Source organism: Oryx dammah, unplaced genomic scaffold, assembly GCF_014754425.2.
Source record: "Oryx dammah isolate SB20612 unplaced genomic scaffold, SCBI_Odam_1.1 HiC_scaffold_2, whole genome shotgun sequence".
Classification (NCBI taxonomy): Eukaryota; Metazoa; Chordata; class Mammalia; order Artiodactyla; family Bovidae; genus Oryx; species Oryx dammah.
In genome coordinates this window covers 4,699,527-4,722,173 of record NW_024070186.1, presented here as the reverse complement: position 1 = coordinate 4,722,173, position 22,647 = coordinate 4,699,527, and the positions used below count along the sequence as shown (strand labels likewise).

Genomic DNA, 22,647 nt, shown 5'->3' with positions numbered 1-22,647 from the left:
GTCCAACTCTGCAACCCCATGGACTGTATGCAGCCCATGGGATTCTCCAGGCCAGAATACTGGCGTGGGCAACCATGCCCTTCTCCAGGGGATCTTCCCAGCATAGGGACTGAACCCAAGTCTCCTGCCCTGCAGACAGGTTCTTCACCAGCTGAGCCGCCAGGGAAGCCCTGAGTCTGCTCAGGGTGGGGTGTGACACACACGTGCGTAAAGCGCAGACCGTGGGAGCTCCAGGCATTCTTAGCTGTCCTGGTTCTACTATTAAAGACATTCAGATGAAGCAAGCAGCCTCTCCCTAACCAAACAGATTCATATAGTAAGGAACACTTGCAGCTAACTAGAGGCCAGAAGCCTCTAGTTTCCCTGCCTACTTCTGGCCAATACACTGTCATTTGAACAGCTACAGTCATTTAAAGGAAATATTAGACAAACTGGGCAAATACTACTAACAATAACCAAGCCACTTAGGAAAATAATTCAAATATGTCTGATCTGCTGGTTTCCACAGTTGAAATGAAGCTACAGGGGGCTAGAATGTGATGGAAAAGGAAAACCTCTGTCAATCAATCATTCATCTTTGGAAAATATTCTACCTCAACACATTTGACTAACTTCATGTCTTAGTCAGACATCTGCAGACTGTATATTATGTAAAGGAGTATAAACATAACACTATTAAAAGACAAAAACGTTACTGTAAGAAAACATCTTTTAAATTTGAAAAACTTCCACCAACAATGAAATCACAAACACACAAAACGCTCCACTCTTCATCCTGCTTAGTCTGTACACCTACATCAACCCCAAGATCGAGAAGGTACTTGACTACGCTGATCATTCCGCTGGAGGCTGCTGCATGGAGAGGCGTGTAAGACTTCTTGTCCTTGCATGTCACCTCAGCTCCGTGTGCCACAAGTAATTTCACTACTTCAATGTGACCTGAAAATGTGTTTATGAAGAAAAAAACAAGCAGAGAGCGTATGGAAAATATGAAATACAATACGGGTCTGAATATCTTTAAAGACAGGTAAAAATACAAATTAACTAGACAATGCTCGACAAGTCACCAATTAATCGCGTTATAACCAGAGAGTGGACACAAGGGAAAAATAAGAATTCAGGATAATTTTGATAAATGTTGACAGGAGCAACAAATAGCTGAAAATAATACATTTAATTATCTTATCCAATGATGACACTGCAATCTTCCTTTCCCCTAGATCATGTTTCCAAGGTTGTTTTTAATACACTCTAAAGTTACTAAGCTAGCTTTTTATGTCTAATATAAGACATTAATTTATGTTTGCAAGCTTTAGTGGAATCTTCTTCAGAAATCTGGGAGTGAATTGGGCATATTTCTTAAAAATGTCAGGTCTTTGGAACATTAAGCTAAAAACTTCTCTCTCACTATTTCCACCAGCTGTCCTTAACAGTCTTAGTTTGTTACTCACCCATGCTGACTCCCAAATCTCAGTGGTCTAAATAACTAGTGTTTTCTCATTAGCATTATCAGAGAAGGCAATGGCACCCCACTCGAGTGCTCTTGGCTGGAAAAATCCCATGGACGCAGGAGCCTGGTAGGCTGCAGTCCATGGGGTCACTAAGAGTCGGACACGACTGAGCAACTTCACTTTCACTCTTCATTTTCATGCGTTGGAGAAGGAAATGGCAACCCACTCCAGTGTTCTTGCCTGGAGAATCCCAGGGATGGGGGAACCTGGTGGGCTGCTGTCTATGGGGTTGCACGGAGTCGGACACGACTGGAGTGACTTCGCAGCAGCAGCAGCAGCAGCAGCAGCAGCAGCGTTATGATAGCTTGTCGAGAGGGCTCTGCTCAGTCCCTCAAGGATCCAGACACATGGAGCTGACAATCTTGAAGGCAGCTGGTCACTGTGCCAAGAAAGGGGACTTCAGAGCTTCATACCATTGATCAAATGCTCTGGTCCAGAGGCCACGCTGCTTTCGTTAGTCAGAGCTAGCCTAAGGCTCCCCCAACCATGCAAGGAGGCCCAGAAGGGGGGCCTGTATCTGAAACGTGAGAGAACCCCTGGTCTCCCTTCCTGTCTCCTCACATCTTACCAGATTAGGCCATACAGTGCTTTCTCCTCCTCCCCAAAGCTTTCCTACCACTGTGCCTTTGTTCATGAAATCGATTTCTTCATTGTACAGAATGTTCTGCTGGGATGTTTCTTTCTAATCACTGCTATTAATCCATGAAGAAGGCCATGTCAGTTCCTATCTTCCTTACAAGTCTTATAAATAAGCCTTTCTATAAGGTTTCCAGTTCCCTAGAATTACATGGCCAAAAACACCCTCTACCCGCAAATACTATCTAATAAGCATATAATACCTTGTGATGTTTCTTATACTTGAATCATTATTTAACTAACACTTTAATTACTTTTATGTATTAGGTTCCCAAATATGGATCTTTAAAGGAAAATGTCATAGATTCTTATGTTCTACTTCATGGTATACTTTAAACAAAACAGACACCCAATAAATATTTGTCTCATTAAACAAGTTGTTCATGATGCCATTTTTAATATGCCTTTATAGGAAAGGAGTATATAAAGTTAATAACTATAAATATGAGATTTTCAAACATAGGACCCCACTCTCCTGAAAAAAGGATACTATAAGATGTATAAAGAATCAAGTATATTTGGTTGTTTATATATATAAATTATCAATTAAAGTGGATACTTTCAGACATTTTTTCCCATCTTTATATGAAAAATATCTACTACATTTTTAGGAAAGGAAAAATCAAAAGAATATCTATTAAATCATTAGATGTCAAAGTAAATGCAACTATCATATAAGAGCAGTAGCTGGTACAAAAGCTCTCTCAAGACAGACATGATACTTCTCTGACCTATGGCTCTAGAAAAAACAACTACTTGGGTTTGTTGTAATGTGTTAAAAATCACGACCTATAATACCCAGAAGGGTCACACATAAATGGAGCTTATTTAAACCAGGCAAATGCATATTATTCACTAATAGGCCAAAAAGGAACAAATTCTTCTGATTTTTAAGTCTAGAAGGCCCGTAACACAAACATACTGGAAAAACTGTACAAAATCAATATACCACTCTAAGTAAACAACACAGATCATATTAACTATGTAGATTCCAGGAAGTGTGAACTTTTCCTGATGTCGATGAAAACCTATTTTTAAAAGGTGCCACATGTAAGCAAATTTACTATCTTAAAACTGACAAATATTTAAGCACGTTTCTGAAATATGCATAAATTGCTTTAATGGACCACTGAAAACATGAAGAAGAGGTCTTTCCATAGTCAGTTTGGTGTGACTTATTTAAAAGAAAAAAGGCAAGAGAGTTCTAGAGTGAAATAAATATACTGTTCTAGCTAGGCAGACCCTAGCCAGAATATGTATATGTTTTCCTTATCAATATATAAAATGATGGTACCCAAGGGAACTAGATTTCATTCAATTTATCTGAGTTTATTTTCAGAAGATAGCATTTCGTAGATAAGCATGGCATACTTAATTCTGTAATCATTAACAACATTCTTTAAAAATAATTATATCCAAGCAAGTTGGACACGACTGAGCGACTGAACTTAACTGAACTGAGTGTAAGCTTGGTAAGTATAATCATTATCCTTCATGAATTTGGAAAATTCTCTGTATTTTTCTTTTGTTCATGAATGTATAAATAAAACAAGCTATGTCTGTTTCTTTTTTTTTTTTTCCAATTTTTATAGGAGTATAGTTGGCTTAAAATGTGTTAGTTTCTACTACAGAGCAAAGTGAATTAGTTACACATATACATATATCCACTCTGTTTTAGATCCTTTCCCCATACAAGTCATTACAGATTACTGAGTAGAGTTCCCTGTGCTATACAGTAGTTCTGCTTATTTTATGGAAAGAAAAGGTGCAGGAAAAAAAAAAAAACCCAAACCAAATCATTTCATAAATTATGAACTGCTTTTAGAAGAAATAAGGTAATGAATTGCTAAGGTAATTAACCTTTATTTAGTATCCTCTATCTCAGAGTCATCACTCAGTGCATTCTGTTAAAAGCACTGTGCAACAGAAAAGACGAGTGAATAAATGGGGTCTTAATGAAGGTTCATAGTAGGAGCAAATACAGGGGAGGGGGAGGAAATGATCAATTCGTTTGGGGTGAGGATGGAGCTGAGAATTCAGAGTATTTAGTCATAGCTCAAGGGTAAGAGGTAGAGCCTAAAGAGAAAAGTAGTCTCAGCCAGGAGACAGCAGGCAAAGAAGGAAGCCTGGGAGAAATAAATTACCAGAACACATGTGATTCCAACGTTTCCTGGGCTAATACTGACAGAGTCTCTAGAGGTGACAGTGATCTGGACTTCAGGCTTGTCTAACAGACCAGGTAATAAATAGCTCCCTACTTTTATATTTAGCTCCTTTTAATTCTGAACACCTAAAACAACTGAACAGCTTTTGAAACTGGGTGTAAATACTCTTCTTTCTCCAAGCTTAAAGAAAGGAAGAGACAAAGAAAGAAAAAATATTAACCTCTGAATGTTTACACTCAAAAATTAAATGGACTGTGAGGCACAAAAAATACAAAATATTTTCTACAATCCGCAATCAGCCTAAAAAAATGACATTTAGCAGATCAAGAAAAACAAAGCCATCCAAGGACCCTGAGATACACACACACTCAATTAGAGGCAGCCCACCAAATTCTGTGGTCTTTAATTTTATGCAAACTGCTGTTTAGCCAAGCCTAACTCTTTGAAGATAAAAAGCCTCTAATGCTCTCTGCTTAATGTGTGAGACTTTTACTGTAAGTTATATAGTTTAAAATCAGACTCATTGTTCCTAAACTGTCTTCAAGAACAAGCTACTCTAGAGTATTCAGAAAAATCCCCAAGACTTTATTACAGAAAGTCTACAGGCTGTGAGGAGACAGCAGGAGGACACTGCAGGAGACTTGCTTCTGGGTGTTTTACCTTCAATTAACAGAAGAGAACTGCCCGTAACATAACTAGAGGCACAGACCTCAGGGGTGAGAGAAGCACCAACGGCCCCAGAGCCACTTCCACGAGAGGGAAAGGGTCTTCCTGGACTTGGCGTTACCGACAAGTTGCTTTGAGTTCATTTGGTTTCTTACAGTTTTCTATTTTGCAATCTTACACAGTGATCTTAAATCAAAAGTCTTCTGTCAGCCTTCTGGTTTTAAGAGAGAGCTAGGAAAAGACAAAGGCGAATGCAGGAGTAATGGGAATAGGCCATGCCTGTGTGCAGAAGGGCTAGACTGCCTTTGTGGTTAGCACGAGAGGTACTCCAGTATGAGAGGGAAGAGATCGGCATGACACAACAGCGCCATCAGTCCCTGTGACTTTTCCTAAGCAAGAAGAGACAGCACAGCCGAAGCAGAATGGACTTCTAGGAGGAAGAGAAAAAGTCCTGAGCTCCATGGCTGCAAAGCGAGGAGCTCCTCCCTACCTTAAGATGCCGCCATCCACGGCTTCCTTCCTGAGGCACAGCTGAGCCCTGCAGGACTTGCAAAGTTAGGGGCAGGCTGAGATTCACTTCAGCCTGCGTGGTTTCAGCATCCACAAGCCAGCATCTTTTCTGTTCTTTCGTAAGTATCCTGAGGAACGCTGACGCTTCTGCCTCGCTGTCTAAGTCACCTCAAGAACCCATTAATGCTTTGGTAGTGCTCTGCTCAGGGACTGACCCAGGTCTTAAGTGGTCTGCCCCAGAACCATTTCCCCATGGACTGTTTCAGACAGCAGATTCTGGAGATCCTAAGACTTTTCAAGAATTCCAGCTCCTTTCTGGCTGTGTGGCGCACTTTGTGGGATCTTAGTTACCTGACCTGGGACTGAACGTATGCTCTTGGCAGTGAAAACGCAGTCCTAACCACTGGACCACCAGGGAATTTCCTCAAGAATGTTAGAAGCAGAAAAGTTGATATCTACACCTGTTTCTTTCTGTGAAATTACTGTGGTAGAAACCAAACATGATATGCCTATTTAGTCCAGTGCTTAGTCCAGTGCTTGGCCCAATGGGTTTTCAAAAAAACTTATTTGTTTATTTTTGGCTGTGCTAGGTCTTCACTGCTTGGTCAGGCATTTTTCTAGCTGCGGTGAGCAGGGGCGACTCTCCAGCTGTGGTGCACGGGCTTCCCATTGTGGCAGCTTCTCTTGCTGTTGAGCATGGGCTCCAGGAGTTACAGCGCATGGGCTCGGGAGCTATGCTGCATGGCCTTAGTCGCCCTGCAGCACGTGGGATCTTCCTGGACTGGGAGCCACGTCCCCTGCACTGGCAGGCAGGCAGGTTCTTATCCACTGCACCACCAGGGAAGTCCGGTAATAGGCTTTCTAATACGTCTTCACAACGTCTACCTTAATATCCGCATACAAACAAAGATGTGTTCAGGATGGGTTTAAGAATGAGCTTTTAGTAAACACCAATCTAAACTGTACCCCAGGCTTGCTTGTGTCTAGGATGTCTCTCCCTTTAAAGATACACAGAATTAATTTTAAACAGCTTCCACGGGAAATGGGGAGTAGGCACTGGCGACCCACTCCAGTACGCTTGCCTGGAGAATCCCAGGGATGGGGGAGCTTGGTGGGCTGCTGTCCATGGGGTCGCTTAAGAGTCAGCACGACTGAGCGATTTCATTTTCACTTTTTACTTTTCTGCAATGCAGAAGGAAATGGCAACCCACTCCAGTGTTCTTACCTAGAGAATCCCAGGGACGGGGGAGCCTGGTGGGCTGCCATCTATGGGGTTGCACAGAATCAGACACGACTGAAATGACTTAGCAGCAGCAAGAGAAGTGGACCCAAGGTACTCCTGTCCTTCCTAGCCTCCCCCATGGCAAAGCTGGTTTCCTTTGGGTAGCAAACTGAAATATAACTTCTCACCATCCTAAAAGACATGCTATACAAATGCAGCAATGGCAACGTCCAACTTTCCCTTAATACTTAATGTAAAAAATTTGAAAAATACATACCCATATATGCTGCCCAGTGGATAGCACGTCTATCTTTCTTGTCAAAAGCGTTAATATTGGCACCTCTAGACAAGAGTAATTTGACCATCTGGAATAAAAATAAACATAGTTTCATCAAAATTGAGAACTGTTCATGAATATCCATCATCAAGACTCATCTCAACTCTCTCTGGCACTGAATTTCTGCACTTGCAGAAACACTAGATTATATACTGAATGCTTTAACATGGTTTGATAAACAACAGGACAAAATATAACAAAAGGTTTTATTGTAGTTGTTATTGAAGTCAGGCATCAATATCTTTTAAAGATGCCACTTTGTGTCCTGGTATTTTATGAACAGCTAAGCACAAATCTGGGAAGTATAAAGGGAGAGTATTTAACAACATGTTTTATTCCTTTTTTTATAGCTCAAAGTATTATTAAAATTCAAAGTGCTTTCTGATTCCAGAAATGTCTTAAATTTAATTCAAACACAAATGAAGTGTCCATAATATGATTAGACCTGAAGGCCACCGCAGTCTACCTAGCTCAAAATGTGCCCAGAGTGGTTATTCTCATTACGTCTAAACCTATTTACAGTGGTTTCCCTGTCAGAAAGGGCACTGCAGATGTCAAAAAGGGACTCAGCTAGTGACTGGAACGGCAGTGGAGGCAAGAACTCTTTATGTTGCAAAAACCGGGAAGAAGAGTGAAAATGACACTGTAGCAGCGAGCGCTCAGCCAGCAAATCCGGGGAATGCCACTTTGCTACTTCTTTTTTAAATCAAAACATAGTTGATTTACAATGCTTCAGGTAGACAGCAAAGTGATTCAGTTAAATATATATATTTATTTTTCAAATTCTTCTCCATTATAGGTTATCATAAGATATTAAATGTAGTTCCCTCTGCTGTACAGTAGGACCATTTATATTTACCCCTTTCTCTGTCTGCAAAAAAAATGAAGGGCTGGACAAGCTAGCCTCAAAGATTCTTCTAACCGAGTCTCATTTTTTCCTACATCTTCCGTGTACATACATAAGCCCCACTCTTTGCTACAATACACCTAACATTAGCCAATGATTGTTGTATAAGATAACTACTATTTTTTTTAACTGTTTTCTTTTGATAGCCTGTCATCAATGAAATCTTGACTAAATGTTCAAAACAAACTGTAAGAAAAATGTTTTCTATACTCTACCTTCCTCTGCTACCATCTTTCTGGGACAACAATAAAACTGCTCTGACTTCCTAGATATTTTTTCGTTCAATGACAGAATAAACTTTTCAGATTGTTTTACAGTTAGTAGTGTCAGTACTCTTGCCTGGAAAATCCCATGGACGGAGGAGCCTGGTGGGCTGCAGTCCATGGGGTCGCTAAGAGTAGGGCACGACTGAGCGACTTTACTTTCACTTTTCACTTTCATGCACTGGAGAGGGAAATGGCAACCCACTCCAGTGTTCTTGCCTGGAGAATCTCAGGGACAGAGGAGCCTAGTGGGCTGCCGTCTATGGGGTCGCACAGAGTCGGAGACGACTGGAGCGACGCAGCAGCAGTGTTGGTTGGGGCTGTATCTGATAAATTTCTAATGTGAGAAAGTTAGATCATGAATTATGATGAAAAGAAGTCTGAGGGTTTGAAGAAGGCAAACATAAACAAAAAGGAGCAGGACAGGCGAGCTCATTACTAACGGGGGTGGGGGGCGCAGAGAGTCACTGGGGGAGGGGCACCGCCTACCTCCCCGTGGCCGCTGAGAGCCGCATGGTGCAGCGCAGTCCTCCCCGCCCGATCGGACACGTTCACATTGCTCAGAAGAGGCACCAAGGCCTCCGCGCACTTGACGGCTTTGTTAGCGGCCGCTGTGTGCAAAGGGGTTTGCCAGTTTTTGTCTCGAGCGTTGACATCTGCAGAATGCTTCAACAGCACCTGAACTGCTTCCTGAAACACATGAAGATATAAGTTACATAAGACAAATGACTGAACAGCTTTAGAAACTGACATGCAAGATGGAAGACCAATTTCTTGAGGAAATAAAAAGTTTGGTAGACCCTGCTATAAACAAGCCAGAAAACAAAATACCTTGAACTAAAGGCAGTACTCAGAGCCATGCAAGATACAGCAAGATAAAATATTCCCTTTGTTCATCCTCCAACTGAGGCACAGCCATCAATCTCCATCAAAATGTACAAGAAAAAATAGTGACAAACATTCTTCAAAAGCATTCATCACTACTTTTGCTTTTCTAGATGGTGAGATACAATTAATTTATAATTTCCAAGCTTTAAAAATTAGATTTATCACTTTGCCATTAAATACAAAAAAATGTAAAACATACTATTTCCTAAGGTATTACACATGCTGTATTTTACAAAATGAAAAATCACCAGGGTCTAGTCCATTAGAGAGTGAGAGAGCGAGCGAGGGGGAGGGAAGAAAGGAAGTTTTTGCGGTGATTCTACCCTGTGGTAGAGTTGGTGTTAACAAGGCAAACTAACAGTTTACTATTCAAAGTGATTGGTCTCCCAGAACATAAGGAAAATGTCACCACACATCCATAAACTGGACTTATGGCAAAATCAAAAGGAATCCAGTAAGCCATCAATATTAAGTAGTATAATCAGAACTAAACATAGCAAAAATCTTCTCCTTGCAGGGACAATCCTATTCTTGGCAGATGAGTGACAAACTATACACGAAATGAAATAAGGCCAGAACCAAATTACCTCAGTTCTGTCATTTACAAGGTATAACTATTCAAGTCTAGTAAAACTGAGGCCCTGGTCTTCTTATCAGTAACGGGGGGAACTAGCACCTGCCCACCACTCCTTTCAAGACTGTTATCAAGCAAAAAAAGCTACTGTACACAGTGTTCAAAAAATTAAAATAACTATAACTATGCAACATAGCAAGAAACACCAAACAAAATACTATCATTCATGATTCATGTATAGCCTTTGAAATAAAAAGTAATCGGGACTATGTGAAATCTGGGAAACGGCAAAAGGCTGGAGAGATGGCCATCAATCCATCAATCTGCTAAGTAGTTAATCAAGGACATACAGAGGCCTGCCCTGTGACCTCACAACTCTATTCCAACTATTTTGCCCAAGAGAAAATTTAAAAGATGCATCTGAAAATGTCACAGCAATCTTTTATTTACTCCTAAGAGTCAAAAAAGAGATGCAAATGTCCACCTATAGGAAAATAGATACAACTGTTGCATATACATACAGGGAAACACTACTTCGCAATACAAAGGAATGAACCACCAATGTACACAACAAAAAGGACAAATTGCAAAAGAAGTCAAGATGTAAGAGTACACACTGTATGATTCCATTCTTACAAAATTCTAGAACAGGCAAAATTACTCCGTGGTGAGAGAAATCAGAACAGCGCTTGCCTCCGGGGACAGGTGGGACTGACTGAAAAGGGACATGAAGGCACCGGCTGGAGTGACGGAATCGTGTAAATCCAGACTCGGAAAAAGGCTGCATAGCTGTATACATCTGCCAAAACTCAAGACTACACACTCAGAGTCTGTGCACTTTACTGCAAATTACATTTCAATTTAAAAGGGAACACAGGGAAAATACACATGCAGAGCAATATGTACTCAGAATCATGGAGAATGGGGTGCAAGCACTGTCTGGATCTCTGCAACACGCTCATGGGAGAGAATCAGAAGCAACATGAGGAATTTAGAATTAGGTAAATGGGGCAAATACAGCGCGCTACAGGTGACAGGTGTGCCTGCCTTCATCGTGTCCAGCTAGGGTGCGCATGAACACCTGTAAGCTTCTGAAGAGTGTGTGGAGTATTTATGTTCCATCAGCAAGGAGAGAGAAACCAAAGCTATACTTTTGTTTCACAGAAAAGCAAGAATAAATCCAGTTTATGGTTGACGGTGGGTAAGATGGCATCCGCCACAATGGCTAAGACTCTCGAATCAGGACAGGATTAGCCCGAATCCTGAGTCTACTGCTAGGGACTTAACTGTGTACCCCGATGTTCACGTGGTGAAGTCCTGCCTCCCCCCACCACAGCGTATTTAGGAGGGGAAGGGAGACAGGCGATTAGGGAGGGCCTAATCTGACAGACTGGTGGCCTTTTGAGGCCAGGAAGAGAACCTCCCCTGCCCCTGCCTCACCAGCGTGGGGGCACAGCGAGAAGGCAGGCGTCAGAGCCAGGAGGAGAGGCCATGTTGAAGCTGACCCTGGGAGCCTTCCTCTGGGACGTCTAGCCTCCAGACTGTGAGAAAACACAGTTCTGTTGTTTAAGCCACCCAGTTTGTGGTATTCTGTTGTGGCAGGTGAGCTAATATTGACATATCTACACTACAACTCAGAATAATGTAGGCCAGTGTCATATCACAACAGCAGTGACCTTCGAAAATTTGGAGAAAACTGGCTTCCCTCGTGGCTCAGACGGTAGAGAATCTGCCTGCAGTGCAGGAGACCCGAGGGTTCGATCTCTGGGTTAGGAAGATCCCCTCCTGGAGAAGGGAAGGGCAACCCACTCCAGTATTCTTGCCTGGACAGTTCCATGGACAGAGGAGTGGGACACCAACGAGTAATGCTTTCAAAGAACCAAGGACAAGAGACATCAAAAACAAAAATAAAAAAAGGGTACATTTCTGGAAACTGGAAACCAATGAGCCTGATGTCAAACCCTTGTAAAATTCTAGATTTTATTATCAACACATTCCAAGCATTCAGGAAAAAACCTGTAGGGATAACTATGTAGGATATACATGGTTTTAGTAATGACAAAATTACCAGAATAACCTTGATCTTAATTTCCCCATTATTAGAAGGTACATAATATGCATTTCCCTCATAGCTCAGTTGGTAAAGAATCTGTCTGCAATGCAGGAGACCCAGGTTCGATTCCTGGGTTGGGAAGATCCTCTGGAGAAGCAAATGGCAACCCACTCCAATATTCTTGCCTGGAGAATCCCATGGACAGAGGAGCCTGGCAGGCTACAGTCCACGAGGTTGCAAGATTGACACGACTTAGCGACTAAACTACCACCAGAGGTACATATGTGTACATATGTGTAAGAAATGCTGCAGGTGGCCTTGACTTCAAACACACAAGTTATACCCTAGGACATTGATTTATATATGATTATGAAATATGGGGATGGGGTGATAACAAAAGTTTAAATAATACTTGAAGAGTAGTTATTCATAGCTTGGGGTCAGGCACAGTGAAAAGAAGGGCTAACCCATTTGTAAATAAACGCAATGTTCGGGTGAACCACTAATACTTCACATGGTGATTTATTTTAAACTCAGTTATCTTGACAGAACTAAAATGATAATTCTTGGGGTTATGTTAAAAGACAATAAATGCATATCCTTCAGAGGACCCAGTGTGATGTGGCTTTTTAAAAATAAATAAATAAATACACTCCCATCCCTAACATTCAGAAATCGATCTATTCAGAATACAGAATACATTTACAGAGAGCTGAACTGTATGCGGCCCTTGAAGAATGACAGTCACAAACCAGTGCTGGAGGAAAGATCAGGCAGCCAGGCAATACGAGCAGGTGGGTCACGGACGGAGAGCTGGAACAGGGGGTACTTCACTGGAAGCAGTCTTTCTCAACCCAAGTTAAGGGAGGAAACTAACCCTTAAGACATCCACTGTGCATAAAGAGTTAACTTCTGTGGAAGACTAAACTTAGTTTTAGGTTGAAAAGCTTAAACTTATTAGGATTAGCTTTCTAACCCACAGCTTGCCCTTAAGTTCAAGATACATACATAATTTTAAAAAATCAGCAGTTAGGTCTCTGGGTGGAACCTGCAATCTGCCTCTAACGTTATATTTTAAGAATTTTTGGCCTGTTATCTCTACAAATATACAAAGTGTTCTTCCTGATAATTTAATCTGGTAAAACTCCACTGAATTTAAGTCACATTCCCAAGAGTCATGCCAACAAAATAGGCAAATACGATAAACTTACCAAAAAGTTACAATGATGGTAACCCTTATCTTCCTTAATTGCCTTTATCTAAAGAAACTTCTTTACAAGAGGGCTAGCCACAATCTCAAAGTGGCACCCCACTCTGGTGTTCCTGCCCGAAGAATTCCAGGGACGGGGGAGCCTGGTGGGCTGCTGTCTATGGGGTCATACAGAGTCGGACACGACTGAGTGACTTAGCAGCAGCAGCCACAATCCCAATAACATTACCATGAATTTCAGAGTTCAAAGTATTTTGGTTACTATGTCTTAAGTTTCCAGAATTCCCAGATGTGCCTAAGATCACCCAGCTAGAACGGGGCAGGTGATACCTGAAGCCAGTTTCTCCTAGTCCAGGGCCCCGCATTTCATCAGTCGTAGCCACCAAGACCCCTGTTCCCTCCCTCCTTCTCCCAACCTGAAGGCTTGTGGCCAACAGACCGCCTCTGTCACACCCCAGCATTCACAGTCCTTTCCAGTCACTTTGTCCTCCGCTCCTCCTCACCTGCCCTGCTCTTGCTTTGTGTTCAAGACGTAGTTTGAGCTCAGTACAGAGAATGAGCAGACGTGAGAAGGGCCTGGTCCCACGACGGGGAGAAGGAGCAGCGTGACCCTCCCCACCTCTCACAGTCTCAGTGACCGAAGGAAGTACTGCTTCACACCATCACACCCTTTTACACTTTAAATTATTTAAAAAATGTTTTCAACAAGTATCAAATACAAATGGGTAAAAGGTGTGCTCTGGGCACAATGCATTTGTAACACATACACAATCCATTTCAGAAAGGCAGTAAAATGACGGAAAAAAAGAGGGTCCAGATATTTGTTATCATCTTTGCTACCCAACAGCTGACTGGTTTCAGGCAAATTGTTAACTACACAGTTTCTTCAAAATATTTTTATTCTTCAAGGATTTTATGAGGGTTAGAAGATAATGACATAAATAAAAATGAATTCTCACAAAATGTCAGTTATCTTGAAGATCAAACAAAGCACAGGATTATAAATAAGAAGGAATTGTTGTTCTTCATAAGACACTTAACATATTTTAAGATTATATTTAGAACTGGCAACACAGGAGAACTAGTAATGTTTCCAAAATGAATTTTGCAGTTTTCCTAAACAAAATTTCATTTAATCATTACATTATTTCCTGGTCACAACAGCAGCACCTCTGAAATAAGTCTATCAGGCTACTGTGAACCAGTCAGCAGAGAAAAGACTTGATGAGGGATTTCTAAGATAGAAAGATAACTGCTGTCCTGTAGGAAGTACAAAAGGGGAGTTTTCTATTCTCTGCCACTTCAGATTCTCCAAGAGGTCTTAGTCACAAAAGGAACATGGAACAATTAACTTGGTTTGTACAAACTTCAAAGTAAAGTGACCAGTCTAGGTAGTTTCAGTTGCTTGTTCCTTTTTTGAAAATACAGGATCTGCGCACGGGCTCACAGGCGGGCCTGCGTAATGATTTCACATAGAGTGTGTTTACCAAGAGAAATCTCATACCTCACTACAAGATGCAACTGCTCTGTGTAAAGGTGTCAACCACTTGCTGTCTTTGGCATTAACTCTAGCTCCTGCAACAAGAAGAAAAAAATTAAGTGAAATATTTTGCATAAAATAATTTAAAATAAATAACTAGTTATATACAGTCCAAATTGGATAAACAACAATTGAAAATGTAGTACTTCATTTTTTACTTTCTGCTAATAAATTATCCTTAAATTATAAAACAAAACTATTCTTTTTAATTGATATCCAGTAAGGTATTAGCTCTTTTTATTAAAAATCAAAGAAATATCATTTTATATGTAGGCTAGAAAAGCCACCTTTATACAGAGCATATCCAAAGTGAAAATCAGACCCCACTGCAGAGTGTGTGTTAAAAACCTGATACTTAAATAAATAAATAAGAATATTCAGACATAAAATATAGATCATGACAAAGTCTTCTTCTTTACTAATATAAATATACATTTATAAATATAATTATATAAACATAATTTATACAATTATATAAATATAAAATATTTACAAACATATAAACTTATAAATATATAAACATAAAATGTTCATTATATTCTTTACTAATAGAAATATAAAACATAAGATCATTCATTACAAAGTCTTCATTTCTTTACTAATGAATATATCATGTTATAATGCAATATAGTAATATCAAAATAGTTCTCCAGTGATTATTTAAAATGCTCTAATACTATAGTCATTTTATAAATGGATACAATGGCTTTAAACTTAGGGGAAAAAAATTAAGAAATAAATCAACCAACCCACATGTCTTTCCAGGTTATACCTCAAGTTCTGAAGAAGTAATCGTTAACAAATCAACTATGTATTTTTTGCTTAAAAGTTAAGTCAAAAGACACAAATTTTCTTTAAAAGAATGGAGATACCATTTAGTAAAACAGTAAGTGTATTACATAATGTGGGGGGTGGGGGTAGGATTTATCACCTACGTAAAATCTGCTGACTTGGTGCTTAAATCCCTACAAAACAGAAGCGGCACACCACGGGATCACTCTAAGCAGAAACAGCCTTGGCTCTCAGGAGTGCAGAGGATCTAGTGACAGGCCCAGCACGGCAAGCAAGCCTAGATTTACATCTAGAATCAAAACTAGCTCATGAAAAGAGGCTTTAGGTACCTAGTCCAGCCCCCAAACTTTCCAGATGATGAAACGCTGGTACAAGGAACCGGCTCAACTCCATCAACTGCAGCAGAACCAAGGATAGAACTCAGACATCCTAAGGTCCTAATGTTTACATTCTATGTTTTGAGTGTGAGATTCTAGGTAACAATCAAGTGCAGTGACTCCAAGTTACAGCCTGAATAACCTCTAGCTATAGGTCCCTAACTAAATGAGTGTGAGCTTCTAGGTAATAATCAAGTGCAGTGACTCCAAATTACAGCCCCAATGAGTTTTGTGATCCCTCTGGACCTACATTTTCATCTATAAGACAGATCTCCTAATACCCCGTTACAGAGGTTAACGAGGGGAGTTCCCTGGTGGCCAGTGGTTAGCACTCTGTGCTTCCACTACAGAGGGCATGGTTCCATGTCTGGTTGGGGAACTAAGATTTCACATGCCGTGCAGTGCAGCAAAAAAATGAGTAAACTGACATATGACCCCTGTATATAGTACACACAGGGCACAAATGCAGCAGAGGTAGGTTTTTACAAGCCTGAATGCGAAAGGAAATGAATGAAAGGCAGGTGTAGGAAGTCAGCCACAAATGCAGCAGCTGAAGCTGAACTCTGTGTGGGCAGGGCCAACCAGCAGAACACTCAAAAGAATCCTGAACCAGCAGGAGAGCTTTCAAGACTGCTTAAGGCTGTGGGAGAAAGAAGGGGAGTCAGCAAAATAAAACAGCCAGAGACAGTGTGTACATCCATGTAATAAACATCCAACAACTACCAGCCAAGTTCTCTGGAGGCCAAAATGGTGAAAACAGACTTTCCTGACCCCAATAAAGCCAGTGTTTGTTCTGGGTAAGGACACAAGCACCTGAAGGCGGAGCCCTAGACCCTGAGGGGCGCCTGCCTTCTCCCTATGCACCCATTGGTTCTCTATAATCCCCGCACCTCTTTCTATGATTTTGTATTTATGTGCACAGGAGAAGGGCAGGTCCTGGCATTTCATGCCTGAAGGGTAGTGACACAGACGCTCAGAAGACACAAATACCCTGGGAAGATAGAGGCAGAGAATTTCTAGAGACCTAAAGATGCTTTTGAGTCTCCACAAATGGAAAGGGTCATTAGTCTGACCCTAGGTATTAACTGACAAGGAAACAGAGAGTAGCTATCACAATGAGGATGACATCTGTGAGCTGATAAAGATCTGAGACACGAAAAGTGGAGACAGCAATAAGAACTGTAATAAATAATATTCTTTGCTTTTACATTGAAAAAGGAAGATTTAAACATCTATATTTACATAAGGAAACCCTGGAGGAAAGCTAAGCCATCAAAAATGGTGGCTGCCTGTCTGTCTGTATTGGCAGTGTGGATGCTGGGACCTGGATGATGGGAGGGGGACTCGGGTGCAAAAGCAGCTGCGTGGAGCTGTGCGGCTTTAAAGGTGTGTCCACTTTAATTTGGAAATGAAACAGAAATACTATATATTTAGAAAGTGAAATTTACTGATGAGGAAATAAGAAACACTCCAAGAATTTGGCTTTAAGTACAAAGAAAAAAGTTGCAAAGTAGGAAGAAGGTAAAAATAGTCTTTCTTTTGGAAATGGGTTATCAGATAGACGAGTGAACGAAGAAAATCTAGTTTTTATGGTGCACTTGGCAGCCCAAAGTAAAAAGTCCTACTGGCTTCATTCTTCCATTTTAAGTTACAATAATTAATTAAATCATCTTTCTCTTTTAATAACAAAGTCAAAGTTAATTTTATCAAAAACATGAGTGGTTGTAACAAATAATTCACTAGTGGCTTAATGAGGATACATCATGCTGCCATTAGCAACTAGTAGACAACCTGATAAAAAATTTGGCTTGCTCTTTTTGAAGATTCTAAAGATATTTCAGGAAGATCAATGCAATGGAATTTTAGACATCTGATCATATCCTTTCTCAGAAGATACTTATATTCCATTAAATCATATTTCTTTTAATAACACTAATTAGATATTTTAATCCCTTGGAAATTAAAGGTCATGTGAGAAATGCTTGGGCTACCTCTAAGGGCATAATACAACAAATTCCCCTGCCCACATGGGTTAATTAATTAGCACATGCTTTATATATTAACAGACAAACATGGCAATGTGCATTATAAGAGCAGCAGTTGGGTGCACAATGAAAAATGGCTTAAGAGTAATAAACATGGCAGGGCAAAGCAGACGTCCAGGCTACCAGAACTCATCTCCTGTGAGCTCTCCGAAGGTAACCAGACCTCTGATCCACACAGAGAGTGCCAAAATTAGTTACGTATTCATATAACAAATTACAAAGTAATTCCAGTAATGGAAAAGACATTTCCAAAGTAAAACAACTAATCCAACAGCTGAAGACTAGCCACAGAGAAGATGAAGACAGGCAAAAGAGAAGGAGAGAGGAGGGAGAGGGACCAGGAGAAGGAAGGGAGGAGGGGTGAAGGGGGGAGTGAGGAGGGGGAGGGGGAAGTAGGGGGAGGGGGGAGTGAGGAGGCAGAGAGGGGAGGGGGAGGGGGAAGGGAGGGAAAGAGAAGGAAATCCTATCCACTTATAACACAGAACAATCTTCCTATAGAGAAATGAAACCAAAGGTAACAGCTCTGAGGGCTCCGTCACAGGCTCTCTACCTGGCAGAGTACACAGTATCTGTGATGTAAAAGGATGACCGTAAGTCACTAAGAAAAGATTCTTTACTATTTCCCAATCACTAAAATAGAACAGAACAGAACATAGCAGCACCATCTCAACTGCTGAAACCAGGCTACTGGGAGGCCGTGCGGTAGGAGAGGCACGGCTTGGAAGCAAGACCAGACAGCAATCTGAGGAGGCATCACCAACGACCACCGCAAACCAACACCCACAGAAAGCCTCCTGAGCACCAGGAGCAGACCTCCCTAAACCCTGGCTATGCTCAACTGCGCAAATCACACATGGTCTTTACTAGAATCCCCCCTTTCCTAGTAGATCAGCTGAACTTTCCTTTAAGAAAAATAAGCGGCCAGAACCTACGCCACATAAAATATCTGAATCTGGATTTACCTTTTTAGAGTAGAGATGTGATTAGACTTGGTAGCACAGTTATATTAGACGGAAAAACCCACATAATCTTCCTTTCACCAATCTTTCCTTTTACTACTTCATACGTATAAAATACACTCAGAAACAACAGCTTTTTAAAGATACTTAAGGTAAGAGTCCTTTCAGAATTAGATAGATGTCTATTTCATTTGGAGATAAAACAAATTAATTTTTAAAAATAAAAAATCTGGTTCACCTCCATCAGTTTATCACGGGCTCTGGCCAGCAGTGCAGCCTGAGAGGTCTGCACAGGTGAGGAGACAGGTGGGTTGTGCACGGGGCGGGGGGGCCCAGGAGGAAGACCTGTGGTCTAACAATGGCTCTGTAATCAGCAGGCTGTGACCTGCGGCTGTGCCCCGTTACCCCAGAGCTTCATTTTATGAAATGTAATCTCCTTGTGCATGTGTGTACATGACCACATCACGCACGCACACGTCTCTGTCTCTCTCTAGGGAGGCCAGTCAGTTCAGTTCAGTCACTCAGTCCTGTCCGACTCTTTGTGACCCCATGGACTGCAGCACGCCAGGCCTCCCTGTCCATCACCAACTCCCAGAGTCCACCCAAACCCATGTCCATCAAGTCGGTGATGCCATCCAACCATCTCATCCTCTGTCATCCCCTTCTCCTCCTGCCCTCAATCTTTCCCAGCATCGGGGTCTTTTCAAATGAGTCAGCTCTTTGCATCAGGTGACCAAAGTATTGGAGTTTCAGCTTCAACATAAGTCCTAACAATGAACACCCAGGACTGATCTCCCTTAGGATAGACTGGCTAGGCCCCAGATTAAAACAACATAGGGAGCACCTGTTTCTCCAAAGTGAGTTCTCTGAACTCAGGCATTCAAATCACCAGTGTCCCAGCTGACTCTAGGTCTCTCAGGTCTTCTCTGCAAGAAGACTAATTCATCTGCTCTCTCCCTGATCTGTTCGCTCACCAAGATCTGCCAATTCTTTGATTTCTGAACCTGTTACCAGTAAAATAAGTGAAAGTATTAATTGCTCAGTCTTGTCTGTCTCCTTGCGATCATATGGACTATAGCCTGCCAGGTTCCTCTGTCCATGGAATTTTCCAGGTAAGAATACTGGAATGGGTAAAATAAGGGCTATGGCAAATGATCTTACGATCCATTTCCAGTGATGATATTCTATTTTATTTTGAAATATTCAGAATTATTTCATGCTTATTAAATACCCTACCCTACTTTAATAAGGCAGTATCACTATAATCAATGTCAGGGTTCTTCAAATTCAGCCCACAGGTTGCCAGTCACCTATTTTGTAGTTTTACCACCTTACAGGAGTCAAGATGAGTAGCTGTCACTGCCTGGATGACCCCTCACATAAAGTTATCAACTTCTGATCTGGGCAAAGAGCTTGATAGTTGACACTATTGAAGTTATTTCTCTTTTCCTGTGTGCTGTAATAATCACAGTCTCACTAATAATTTTCTAAAACTCCTGCTTGCAGAGCATAGCTTTCTTCTTTGCTCCTAAGCCACAGAGGAGACAGTCCATATCCAGTGAGCTGGGCCAGCAGCCAAGTATTTTAGCACTCTTCCCAAACTGGAAATAATGCTTTCCTTTGGCTGACTACCAAACCCAGGGTCAAAGCTTCAGATTCTGTTTTGAGGTTGGCAGTAGAATAAGCAAAAGGCAAGTTCACTTTCACTTTTCCACTGGTGATGCTGGACCATCCCCACCCCACCGCCCCAAGCTGGTGCACTATACCATTTAAGATGGTGTTATTGACACTAAGGGGCTTCCGTGATAACTCAGTTGGTAAAGAATTCGCCTACAAAGCAGAAGACCCTGATTCCTGGGTCAGGAAGCCCGCTGGAGAAGGGATAGGCTACCCACTCCAGTATTCTTAGGCTTCTCTTGTGGCTCAGCTGGTAAAGACTCCGCCTGCAATGCAGGAGTCCTGGGTTCAATCCCTGAGTTGGAAAGATCCCCTGGAGAAGGGAATAGCTACCCACTCCAGTATTCTGGCCTGGAGAATTCCCATGGACTGTATAGTCCAAGGGGTCGGACATAACTGAATGACTTTCAAGAAAATAAAGTGTCACTGTTTCCATTGTTTCCCCATCTATTTGCCGTGAAGTGATGGGACCAGATGCCATGATCTTCCTTTTTTGAAAGCTGAGTTTTAAGCCAGCTTTTTCACTCTCCTCTTTCACCTTCATCAAGAGGCTCTTTAACTCCTCTTTGCTTTCTGCCATTAGAGTGGTGTCATCTGCACATCTGAGGTTACTGATATTTCTCCCCGCATTCTTGATTCCAGCTTGAGCTTCATCCAGCATGGCATTTCGCACAATGTACTCTGCATAGAAGTTAAACAAACAGGGTGAAAATATACAGCACTGATGGCTCCTTTTCCAATTCTGAACCAGTCCTTCGTTCCATATCCAGTTCTAACTATTGCTTCTTTACCTGCATGCATGTTTCTCAGGAGACAGGTAAAGTGGTCTGTTCCCATCTTTCAAGAATTTTTCACAGTTTGTTGTGATCCACAAGGTCAAAGGCTTTTGCATAGTCAATAAAGCAGAAGTAGATGTTTTTCTGGAATTCTCTTGCTTTTTTGATGATCCAGCAGATTTGGCAATTTGATCTCTGGTTTCTTCTGCCTTTTCTAAATACAGCTTGAACATATGGGAGTTCTCAATTCACGTACTGTTGAAATCTAGCTTGGAGGATTTTGAGCATTACTTTGCTAGCATGTGAAATGAGTGCAATTGTGTGATAGTTTGAAAATTCTTTGGCATTGCCTTTCTCTGAGACTGGAATGAAAAGTGACCTTTTCCAGTTCTGTGGCCACTGCTGAGTTTTCCAAATTAGCTGGCATATTGAGTGCAGCACTTTCACAGCATCATCTTTCAGGAATTGAAATAGCTCAGCTGGAATTCCATCACCTCCACTAGCTCTGTTCATAGGATGCTTCCTAAGGCCCACTTTCTAGAATGTCTGGCTCTAGCTGAGTGATCATACCATGGTGGCTATCTGAGTCATGAAGATCATTTTTGTATGGTTCCTCTGTGTATTCTTGACACCTCTTCTTAATATCCTCTGCTTCTGTTAGGTCCCTACCATTTCTGTCCTTAATTGTGCCCATCTTTGCATGAGATGTTCCCTAGGTATCTCTAGTTTTCTTGAAGAGATCTCTAATTTTTCCCATTCTATTGTTTTCCTCGATTTCTTCACATTGTTTTCTTAGGAAGGCTTTCTTATCTCTCCTTGCTATTCTCTGGAACTCTAGATTCAGATGGGTATATCTTTCCTTTTCTCCTTTGCCTTTCACTTCTCTTCTTTTCTCAGCTATTTGGAAGGCCTCTTCAGACAACCATTTGCATTTCTTTTTCTTGGGGATGGTTTCAAAAATACAAGCATTAAATGCCAATAGCTCCCAAGAAAATATCTATAGTAGGAGATCAGAAAATTAAGTTCTTAAAACAGAAGTTCTTCAACAAGTCACTGCCTACACAAATTCTACTACATGCTAAGTAGATGGGGGTGGTGGGTAGAGTGTAGAGGAGAGGAAGAGGGGTTCAGAATGTAGCAGAGTTAAGAACATAAACCTCATAGTCACACAGCCTGAGTCTGAAAGCTGGCTCTAGCTATTATTAGCAGTATTATTTTCAGGCAGTTATTGCATCTCTAAATGCTTTCAGTGCAGTTCAGTTCACTCACTCACTCATGTCCAATTCTTTGCGACCCCATGTACTGCAGCACACCAGGCTTCCCTGTCCATCACCAACTCCTGGAGCTTGCTCACACTCACGTTCAAGTTGGTGATGCCATCCAACCATCTCATCCTCTGTCGTCCCTTTCTCCTGCTGCCTTCAATCCTTCCCAGCATCAGGGTCTTTTCAAATGCGTCAGTTCTTTGCATCAGGTGGTCAAAGTATTGGAGTTTCAGATTCAGCATCAATCCTTCCAATGAACATTCAGGACTGATTT

General features: G+C 41.4%; 1 protein-coding gene across 1 annotated transcript in view; it reads right to left on the bottom strand.

The window, feature by feature from the left end:
• The window catches only part of ANKRD28 (ankyrin repeat domain 28), a 124,650-nt gene that overhangs the window by 48,239 nt on the left and 53,764 nt on the right, over window positions 1–22,647 (bottom strand). The window contains exons 4-7 of the mRNA XM_040263682.1: window positions 14,447–14,517; window positions 8,707–8,907; window positions 6,988–7,075; window positions 797–939 (exon numbers count right to left, since the gene is read on the bottom strand). Of these exons, the coding sequence (XP_040119616.1) occupies window positions 797–939; window positions 6,988–7,075; window positions 8,707–8,907; window positions 14,447–14,517 (503 nt within the window). The remainder of the gene's footprint in view (window positions 1–796; window positions 940–6,987; window positions 7,076–8,706; window positions 8,908–14,446; window positions 14,518–22,647) is intronic.